General features: G+C 36.0%; 1 protein-coding gene across 6 annotated transcripts in view; it reads right to left on the reverse strand.

The window, feature by feature from the left end:
- Nucleotides 1-12,104, reverse strand: part of znf800a (zinc finger protein 800a) — a 159,013-nt gene that overhangs the window by 31,607 nt on the left and 115,302 nt on the right. For all 6 annotated transcript variants that reach the window (XM_039761176.1, XM_039761177.1, XM_039761172.1 and 3 more), the window contains one exon: nucleotides 4,101-4,235. In XM_039761176.1, the coding sequence (XP_039617110.1) occupies nucleotides 4,101-4,235 (135 nt within the window). The remainder of the gene's footprint in view (nucleotides 1-4,100; nucleotides 4,236-12,104) is intronic.

Consider the following 12,104-nt stretch of genomic DNA (forward strand, 5'->3'; position numbering starts at 1 on the left):
GTCAAGATCATCATTACACCACTAATGCATTTTGCTACATAGGCTCAAAAATAGCTCTCAGGTTTTGTGAGGTTTATTTTATATTTATTCAAATGATTTCAGTTTGTGCCGAAAAACAGTACTCCATTAATTACATTCAGCAGTTAGATATGGTGTCCCTCATGGCATAGTACATGGGCCAGTACTGTTTTAACTTTACATGCTGCAGCTGGGAGATATAGTCTGCAACCATAATGTCTGCCTTCACTTTCATGCAGATGATACTAAGCTGTATCTTTTCATCTGAACCTGACATTTGTCCTGATGTTACCTTTCATTAATTGGGTCAGCATATAAAAGTGACCTGGACTGGGATGGTCTCAACTGATAACTGACTAAAGTGGCCAAGACACAAGTCAAAAGGCTGACTGCATTCATTGGCATCTCACTGCTGTTGAGAAGACTATTGAGGGCGAGCTGGGAATACAACATAGAGCACAGGAGAGATATGGAGGGTAGATGATTCTGACTGTGTTTTTATCCCTGGTATTTAACTATTTACTGAACTTACTTAGTGGTTTTTATCTTTCTACATTACAGCACAGATTTTGTGGATTATTTATTAACTTTCTTTTTTGATAAAGAAGAACTGTACCTTGTTATTTATAGTTGGACCCAGATTCTATGTTCTTGCATCTACAGTGCCCTCTAAAATGTTAGACACAGAGATACATTTTTCGTTGATTTACCCCACTGCTCCACAGTTTAAAATTACAAATTAAACAATTCAATTTAAGTGGACATTGCAAACTTGAATTTAAGGCTATCTGCACACATTTCATGTAGAAATTACACTTTTTATACATGTCCTCCACCCCCAATCTCCCCACCACTTCAGGTCACCATAATGCTTGGGAGAATTGGTGTCACAAAGCAAACCTGGACATCACATGGCAAATTAAGAGAGTGGCTACTAGACAGATACCCATCTTTAAATAAAAATAAATAAAAAAAATACAGAAATGTCATTAGTTTGTATGAATGATACAAAGTACAACAAGGTCCTGTCACTTTTTAACTCAGAAATCCTAAACATTACTTTTACTTAAATCACCATACACTTCATGTATTATATCGGACATTAATCCATACTTAACGAAGAACAACTGCAACACTATCTAAAAAATGGAAAATAAAGATGTTTTCTAGCAATGGAATACACAAAGTTTATTAATGCATTTCTACCAAAACTGACTACTCCAATGTGTTACTTATAATCTGTTCAGCTCTATTTGTAACCTTCAGTTATTTAAAAAACTGGAAGGATACTGCTAGAACTAGAAAGGATAATTATATAACTACTGTTCTTAAAGGAATACTCCACCCAAAAATGATTTTCAAGTTACTTACCATGTTACTGTAGTAATGCCTGAAAAAGGTTTATATGTTTTCATGCAGAATGGAAATGAAAAAAGTTTGATATAGTAATACAAGTCAATGGTGACCAATGTTGTACAATGACAAACATCCATGAAACATAACAGCGCCCATCTCTGTTCTTCTCTCAGCTTTCATGATGCAGAAATTCTTGTTCATGCTTTCATCACTTCTTGTGTAAATTGTTCTAATTCAGTGTTTTTAGGTGTGCCTGACAAATCTATAAATAAACTGCAATATATACAATATTATGCTGGTAGGTACTGTAAACTTAATCACACTAGGAAATCTGCACATATTATACCTGTTCTATTTCAGTTACACTGGCTTCCTTCAGACGCTTCAGTGTAAAATATAAACGACTTGTCCTTAAATATAAAACTCTGAATAGCATGCATCTTCTTACATTTCTGAACTTCTCTGTCCCTACAAACCTGTACACTTGCTCAGATCCTCAGGCACTGGCCTACTTTCATTTTAAAGTTTGTTTCAGAGTGTTGGAACAGCTACACTAAAAGATCTGTCTCATACAGTAGACAATCTTCCATAGCATCTCCATGAATATACAGATTTATCCTCATTTAAGATCTGTCCTCAAAATACATCTTTTTGTTTAACATTATCCATTCCCTCCAGGATTTTGCGGTCTTTGTGATTGTTGCAGCCTAAAATGCCTAATTTTGTGGCAGCTTTTTCAAAAAGTTGCTGTGAAAGTTGCAATGTTTTGATGCCTTAATTTTTTCTATAACATTGCAAGAACAAATGAATTTTCAAAAGTAAAAAACACATATTTGGTACAGATCAAATAAATAAAACTAGGTAAGATAAGTTACCCACTCCACTGTTACCCTCACTAATAAAATATGTGAGAGCTTATTTGTGTATGCAATTTCCTACAACTTTAAAATATTAAACAAAACACATACAGCATGTTTAATCATGTTTAATACTTTTATCTGTAAACATATTTATTTCTCTCATACTCGCTCACACACACCCAAACATGCTGTGCACACATAAACACACACATTTGAGACGCAGACTGACAAGCACGCCTCTGTAACTTTATAATTATGCCTCTCTAACATTTTCCATAAATGTGCATTTTAATCCAACTCTCCTTGTTTCTTTCAGCACTTTCAACCAATCTGGATGCAACAGTTTCTATCATGGATTACTTGTCGCGTCTGTATTCCTCATTTTTCAGCCATTCTCTAGGCATATTTTGCCGTAGAAAAGTGCCTGTCAAGTGATGAATTTCATCTGTGTTCTACCATAATATTGCACATGGTGCAAAACAGTTTACCGCCACTTTGTGTAATACTTTAGGAAATTGACTTGCATGGACTTTAGCAATAATATTGGTATAAAATGTGATCTTTACGCGTAGCACATCTTGAAGGCTCGGCTTCAAAGAAGTGAACCTGGGAAGGGGTGCTAAGGCGAGTGGTCAAATTTGCAGAAAAATTGCAGTGATTGGACAAAATTGTAAGACAGCTCAAAATTTGCCGGGATTGGTTGAATTTGCATTAATAGTTGCATTCGCAATATCGCAACTTCCTGGAGGGACTGAGTATTATTCCTTTATTCAAATCTGATAGTCTTTACTCATCAGTTCATCTTTTTTTTTTATTTATAATTAAAACTGTTATATACAATAATATTACATATATAACATATAATAGTATTACATATTTAAAAACTCATTTTTTTATAGTATTATACAATTATTATTGTATAATTGTGTATCCTTATAAAGTGACTGAGTTTATGATTAGGCACTATATAAATAAAATACTATTACTATACTTTGGATAGTGTTGTGATAAAGGTTTGGACAACCCTCTGTTAACAAAATTATTAGTTTTCTTGATGTTTTTTCTGCTGGTTACTTTCATCCATTCTACACAGCTATTTCATACATAAACTGCAATGTGTTGTTTTTTTTATTTTTATTAAACCACCTAGCTACTCTTTCATCCCACACAGATAAAAAATAAATTTCTGGGAAGAACACTGAAGATGCTATTCTGGATTTGATACTGGGTCTTCTCTTAGTTGGCAATGTTTGATAAATCTCATTGGGGAGGCAACCAAAAGCTGCCACCACCACAACCTGAAAAAAAAACAATGGTCTTATTCCCAGGTCTGTGTGTATCGATAAGCTGTTAACATTTGGAGGGTGAACCAAGCAACCATGTGCACAAAACGAGTATAACACAAAATGCATTATAAATTAATAAAAAAATAATTAACAAAAGTAGGTGACAAACCGTACATTAGGGAGGTTAACGGGATGTGGAAGTGTACTTGTGAAACCATGTTTAATAATGAAGTTTTATGTTTTTATATATATATATATATATATATATATATATATATATATATATATGTTGTTGTTGTACAGGAAACATAGGAACAAAGTCAAAAGATAATAAGGTGCAGAAAATTTAACATAATGCAAAGCAAAACAAGTAGTTGTTTGTAGTCTACAGTAAAGGAAAACCTGGTCTAAATTATCTTTTTGCATTGTTTCTTTTTCATACAGGTCATCTTGATGTCAGGTTTAAATTATCATGGTGACACTAATAAACATATACATGCAAATACACAAATAACTATTCAGTATGAGACAGTAATAAGCCTAATATTATTAAATTACACATATACACACTCCAACATACCAGTAATCTTCGGGAAACAATAGAATTCCTTGTGCGTGATAAGGTTTGGCAATCCCCGGAAAAGACTACGACAGAGCTTACATTCAAAGATGGTATCTACTTCTTTCAATAAAATGTTCTTCAGCTGTGAAGTCCCTAAGAATAAAAAGATCAACAAGTATAAAATGCACAACTGTCAAACAAAATAACTCCTAAATTTCTGCCCCCACCAAAAAATAAAATAAAATTGTGGTCATACAAGTAATACATATGAACCTAGGGATATCATAACAGAACTTTTTATGTGATACTAATAAAATTTAAATTTCATGATACTTGATACCACAGCAAAAACAGAATCCCTTTAACCTGCTTTTTAATTAAATGTAACTCTATTACTTAAGTGGCCAATATTGTACCTTTATCAGTAATAGCATATAAAATACTTTTAATATAAGTAAATTTAAAATAGTGGTATATCAGTTAAGTAGTTGCTCAGCTACTGTTTCAGTAAACTGCTATTGTAATTCATAAATATTAAATTACAAAATTTGAATGTGTGATACTTCTGGGAGTATCCTCTGTTACTAAGATTTTTTCATAGTAAGGTTTATATTTGCATTATTAGCTGGCAAAAAAAAAAAAAAAATCACCATAAAGAGTAATATTTAATGGACAAGTCAAATTGATTCAAATTTGAAATGTCAGAAAATGCTGCTGCTTTAATTGTCATACTGTTCCTCTTTTTCATTTGTCCCAACCTCAAGGCTTCCTTTGCAAAATCATATTAATCAGTTTTGAATTAATGCATTATTCAAGTAAAAAAAAGCTTTTGCTGTGCTGTTTTCAAAGTAGCTTATAATGTTATTGCATAGCATGCATACAAATCCAGATTTAGAATGTTTATTGGCGTGGCATTAACTTTACTCAATTAACTATAACCAAGAGACTGCATTATATTTGTCTTCCTGGTGTTCATATACAGAGGTGCGGCTTCAATGCCATTTAGGCAGTCAGTATGAGAAATCATGTGTGGATTTTCTGTGCATGAAAATCCTAAGTGAACAAAACAGTAGAGAATGTGTACACAGTCAATGCTGGTGACACACTGACAACAGCAAAGAAGTGCAGTTGGGAAGGGATGACTGAGTCACCTCCACATTCCCAAAATCACCAGCTCCTCAACCGCTTGCTTGATATAATATTCACGTAAAAATATTCATTATAAAAAAAATTGTGTGTTACACTTATAGGTTTGCCTCAGATAATGTAGAACCTTGATTAATCGGGGTACAGATAAACAGGGTTCGTCACATGTTAGAGGCTATACTAATGAGCATTAGTTTACCTTCAAAAATCAAACCATACAAATTAGGCATTTGTTTTAATTATGCTGCTTTGTCCATTTTGCTATAACCATATCCCTACAATACATTTCTGTTAATATAGTACATGTGTTACTATGTGCTTCAAAAATTTTTATTTAGTATTCACAAATATAGTAGCTTATTTCATCGCTGGTGTATATACCCAGTTGATAAAACAAATAGCCTCCGTTTGTAACTTTCCTCAATTTTTACTTTCTTCAACTATTGTTAGCACTGCTGCCATGCAGATCCCTCCAACTTCTTAAAGTTCTAGATGTGTGTCCCTGATGCTGCTTAAAAAAAGAGATTGTTCGTCTAGAGGTATCCGTCTGAGTATCAATCAGAGAATGAATGCAAGGAACAGTGTAGGGCATGGTATTAAAGAGATCAATCTTGCCATTTACAAGTTAAAAAAAATTACAACTCACATCTAATCAGTGATGTCACAGGTCCTCAAAGCATGCACAAATTTATTTCTGTGCTAACTACATAATGGGTGTTTTGTCATTTCCAGACAAGCCTTCTACTGCTTTTCTTTTCGACACAGTGAGAAAACACTGCATTACTGAATAGCTACAAGGTGCTGTGACAAAAATAAAAACTACAAAATAAAACACATTTTTACTAAATAATTTTCTTTTTCTTTATGTAAACAAATGAATAAATCTGCATATGCTCTAGTGAAGGAAGTTTAAATTGGCATGCAGGATTAGCATTCTTTAAAAAAAATAAAAGCTTTCATCTTGCTTTCATACCAGTTATATCAAAGAACTGCTTCATATACCTTTGTTGCAAAACGCCTGTGCTCTGGTGTAATCTTGATGTCACTGGAGCCATGACCAGAAAATGAATATTATAAATGAACACAAAATTTAATTTCCCCTGTGATGGACTGCACCCTATACTAGCTGGGATTCGCTCCAGCAACAACACAAAGCCCTGCAAAACTCAACCCCATTCCCGATACTCTGAAGAGACGCAGTACCGAAGGAGTCCAGTGTTCATCTCAAAAGGTCACTGGATAGCATTCATTTCTTGCAACCATATAGAAAAACAGGAAGAACAAGGGCTCTAAAGACTTGGACCTTCATCCTTTTGCAAAGATAACAGGGGGTCACACACCCCTTTCTAACCTCCTCATGACCCCTGCCCCCATGCTCTACCAATGTGTCTACTGACTTCATAGGAAGAGTCACCAGACAAACAAATGTCACTACCGAGGTAAGTAAACCTCTCAACGAGGACAACATTCCCTCCGCAGACAGACACACTGCTGATGGCTGTTCCCAAGAGGTCATTAATGGCCTGATCTTGGTTTTATCCAGGACACTCGCAAGCTCAAACACTGAGACTCCTTGCTCAGTCTCTCAAGAGCCCCAATCAGAGCCTCCATTGACTCTGCAAAGATCACAGCATAGTCTACAAAGCCAAGATCAGTGTATCTCTCTTCACCAACAGATCCCTCACAGCCACTGAACCCTACGACCCTGCCCAACACCCAGTCCATGCAAGCATTGAACAGAGTAGGAGCAAGAACACACCCCGACGAACCCCAGAATAAACTGGGAAAAACACCAAGGTTCTACCTCCACTTTACACAATACTCACAGTAACAGTGAACAGGCCGGCCATGATATCCAGCAACTTTAGGGGGATCCCGAGAAGTCTCAGGATGTTCCACAGGGCAGCAGAACCAACTATGTCAAATGGTTTACGAATAAAAGGCAGCAAAGAAACTCTGCTGATATTCGTGTTTGCGCTCGATGAGAACCCTTAGTGCCAGGATGTGGTTGACGGTAGACTTCTTAGGCATAAAACCAGACTGCTCCTGTCACTGGTTTGATCACAGATCCTATTGAGGATGACCCTAGCAAGGACCTTACCTGACACTGAGAGCACTGCTATCACCCTGTAGTTGCCATAATCCAAGCAATCGCATTTCCCTTCCCAGATACAGACTGTTTTCCAATCATTTGGAATGATGCCCATCTCCCTAATGGAAGCAAACATTTCTTGCAATACCAGTAGAACAGTCTTACCACCAGCCTAGAGAAGTTCACTCTGGATACCACAGATCCCTGTAGACTTCCCTACCCTCAGCTGGTTCACCACCTCACCAGTCACACTGAGATTACACATGTGGTGAACACGACATGACATAATTATACTTATTCATCAATAAGTTAAATCACATTTCTTTTGATTTACAGTGGTGTATGATCCACAAAGATATCTTTAGCTAAAATTTAGCTCATCACTGACACAGTGAACATGAAGTGAAGGGAATGAAGTGTTGATGAAGAAAAATGTAGATAATTTTTTGTATGTTCCTAGGAACTTTCATTTAACAGCTCCTCATCTTTTATGATATGTTTTAAATAGGATGCACATAGCATGTATGAGAGATGTTAACAATTAACTATTGTTCAATGAACTTGTGTTAAAAGAGTTTAAACTGAACAATCTCTCGATTATAAAAAAAACTTGGAGAGAAACAGTAGGGCGACAAGATGTGATCTTCACGTTAAGATCATGGAAGACACTTAAAAGACTCGCAAGACTAAAGAGATTGGCCACGGAGCGTCTTGTGGGCACCTTAAACATGAGACTTTGAGCCAAGAGATTGATCCAGCACCGTCTTGCAATGACGTAGAACATGAGATTCTTGCAAGACATGCCCTACTTACAACCAAATAAGAGCATGGGCAGCAACATACTCAGTCGTGTTTTGGCTTTGAGCACACACAGATCCAGGTCTCTCAGTGGAGAGACAAAAAAGAAAAAGAATAATGTAGGTGCAAATTCAAAAAATAAGGAAAGTAATTATAAGCCCGGAACAAGTGGAATTGAAAAACAGGCACGTTCAATCCAGACGTTGGCGCTATACACATGCAGAGCAGGTTAAAGATTATGAAAGCAGTGGAATTCGAAAGGCTCAAAAAAAAAAAACGGCGCGATACACATGTGGAGAAAGTTACAGAATATGAAAGTAGGAAAATTAGAAAGTATAAAAAAAAAGAAAGTAAAGATCACAGTAGCGTAAACAAATGGAAATTATTACTCGATAATCACCACGGACCAGGTGTGAAAAAAAAGGATAAAGCGAGGTCAGAAATAAAAGACAGTAGAAAAAAGTAAAACGTCATAAAGTGGTTAAAAAACAACGGGGCCAAACACATGCAGAGCAGGTTAGAGATAATGAAAACTGGAATTCAAAAGACTCAAAAAAAAAAAAAAAAAAAACGTAGGCGCGGAACACATGCAGAGCAAGATACAGAATATGAAAGCAGAAAGGAACAACAGTGTCAAAACAAAGAAAGTAAACACTGCATTAGTGCAAAGAAAGAGAAATTATTACTCGGAGAAATAACGAAAAGGCGAATAGAGATTGAATATATGGACGCAGGTGATATGTCAGAAGTATGTAAATATTGTAAGGCTTTGAAGTTTAAGTCAAGAGAATTTCAAAAACGGAGTTTACCTCACATGCATTTATTGGTTACTTTGCAAAAAAAATTATTAACTGCTGATGATGTAGATCGTTTTGTCTGTGATGAAATTCCAAACAGAGAAACCTATCCTGAATTATGGTACAAAGTCATTAAACACGTCTCACTGACCTCATTAAAAAGATTCAGCATGTTGGGACTTGAAAAATTCTAAATATTGTTTTTGCAGAAGTTCTGAAAGAAAAGTGAAACTAATGAAATAGCAACAATTCAAAGAAAAAAAAATCTTAAAAGTGTGTATCCGGAAAAACAAAAATGGGGGTTGTCAAGCAAAGTGAGCAGGGGGCGAAGCCCCCTAATCCTATAAATTTTAAAGTTTAGTTTTTGTTTTGAGAAATTTAACTATATTGCTGCATGAAAATGAATCGTGGTGTAAGCTCAACCATCAGATCTAATATCGTAATTTGAATATGATTGTAATTTATTTAAAAAAAGATCTTATTCAGGAGCAAAAGCAAACATTTGATTATAAAAGAATTTTTTTTTTGTTTTGTTTACCTGTACTGATTTTGGTATCTAGTTACTCCAGAAGCACTATGCAAAGCAGCAGTATTTTACTGATATTTTTGCACTTCATTTCCACAATCAGCATTTTCATAATTTTGAATGGTTAGCTTGATATCTTCATTAGTAAAATAGCCAGACCCCTTGACAATGTAGTTTGGTATATTTTTTGCCCCTTCCACACAACCCCCACTCCCCCTATATTCCACGATAAATAACAACTGTGCTGCCTGCCCTTTCCATCATAGAAAATTATACTGAGGGTGTGCACAATGATTGAACAAGGCACTTTACCAATTTATGCAGTTATCAGCAAACTTTAAAAGCTGATTAGTTATATTGTTCCAGAGTAGCACATTCCATCTAGAGGCTATATTATCAGCCACCTAGCAAAACATTTTATTGAGAAAAAGCAAGAAGCTGAAAACTTCACCATAGCCTATAAACTTATACTCAGAAGTGACTTATTAAGAGCAAACAACCAAGAATTACAATACCACTGCACATATGAAGATTGATTGATAACATCAGTGGTATTACAGAGAGGAAACATTCCAACAATTCAAACAGCCCTGGCAGAGAAACTAACTGTTGACATTTACACAATGGCAGGGAAAGTGCTTGCATGTGATCACAATAACAAATTCAGACATTCTCATGGTCTTGGCCTTGGTAGTATGCTTTGCTCATACGCTTTAAGTAGCAGTCAATTATGAATTTAACATGTTTCCCAATTGTGGTGAGAGACTACCTGAGCATACCAGGAACACTGGCAACACCAGAGAGGATATTTTCAACTGCTGGCCTAACAATTAAAATGCTGCACACATGACTTACTTCTAAGTATGTGAAAATGCTTCTACTGTATTCCTAAACATGAATGAAAAAAATATATACAACTTTTCAGTAATGTAAAGAGCACAGGCTATGACACATTTTCACTTAATGTTAAAACAATTTGTACACATAAAATGCATAAATAAAACTCTTTCTGGAAAATGTATTTTTGCAGTATTTTCTGTGTTATTAAGCTGTCTTTTTATTAAAGAATAATGACTATAAATCAAAAGAGGTTGAGTATTAGCTATGAAATGTGATCAAAAATTGTATCCTTAAAATAAATAAATGGAGAAAATAAATAAATGATTATATGTCATGAAATAAAAGAGAATCTTGGTATAAACTGAAATACCATAATGGTAGTACATAGGAGCATTGGCAAATAATGTGTAATTTTCTCTCTCCATTTCAAATATCTGTACACAGTTAAGGGTATAGTGCATGCCACAAAAAATTAGTTACCAATTGCAGATTCCTCACTGGTGAGCAAAGTACATTGTACAGATTTTATCTTCCAACCTCATCCATCTGGCACCACCCCTGGCAGTCTTGGTAGATTAGTGCTTTACCGTTTTATTTTTGTTTCTTGACTTTTTCTTGGGTGGCACAGTGGGTAGTGCTGCTGCCTCGCAGTTTGGAGACCCGGGTTCACTTCCCGGGTCCTCCCTGCGTGGAGTTTGCATGTTCTCTCCATGTCTGTGTGGGTTTCCTCTGGGTGCTCTGGTTTCCTCCCACGGTCCAAGGACATGCAGGTTAGGTGCACTGGTGATCCTAAATTGTCCCCAGTGTGTACTTGGTGTGTGGGTGTGAGAACCCTGCAGTGGGCTAGAGCCCTGCCCGGGGTTAGTTTCCTGCCTTGCGCCCTGTGTTGGCTGGGATTAGCTCCAGCAGACTCCCCCGTGACCCTGTAGTTAGGATATAGCGGATTGGATAATGGATGGATGGACTTTTTTCTTCTTCAACTTTGGAAAAATGAATCTTACTTATGACTGAAATGTGCTTATTAATGTTGGTGTGACACTGCCAGCTAGCTTGGTCTTCAGATTTTAGAGACAGTGTGTTGATATTTTACAGTATGATCAACTGGCCAATGGAATGCAGTGATGTGCATTCACCTTGGCGGAGGAAAAGTGGAAAACAAGCCAGCACTTTATACCAGTGGAGTAAAAGAAGTCACTGTACTGCATTACCTGGTCTCTGCATATTCAATGCAAGCTCTTTATGCAACAAAATTTAATGGCTTGGACTAATAATGATTTTAATCTGACTTTTTGTGAGACCTGTCTCTCCAAAGAAATTACTAACACAGCAGGACATTTACCTGGCAATCATCTGATCAGAGCTGACTGTGCTTTTATATAAATACTAGCTGATGTATCAAAACATGCTACACCAATAATGATCACTCACTCTACTGACACTTTTTAAACCATAACCCCTTCTATTCTCTGGAGTTTTCATCCATTATCATTGCTGCTATTTACATTCTACTGGATTTTAACATCTGAATGGCACAATGCTCACTTGTACAGAAAGCTTAGGACACTGAAAACAAACACTTGGATTCGGTAAATCTGATTATGGGCAGTGTTATTTCATGTGATCTTAAACACAATCTGCCAAAATCCAAACAGATGGTCAGCAGCCTAACAAGTTAGAAGAAAATGTTGGTCTACCTTTATTCTGCTATGAACTGGGCCTATCACTCACTCTCTTATTCCCCTAGGCAACTCTAACCATGTAATGATTTAAATGATGCCTACATACAGACTTGCACCTGAAAAGCGTCAAACCAGTGAGGACTG

This window comes from Polypterus senegalus, chromosome 8, assembly GCF_016835505.1.
Source record: "Polypterus senegalus isolate Bchr_013 chromosome 8, ASM1683550v1, whole genome shotgun sequence".
Lineage (NCBI taxonomy): Eukaryota > Metazoa > Chordata > Cladistia > Polypteriformes > Polypteridae > Polypterus > Polypterus senegalus.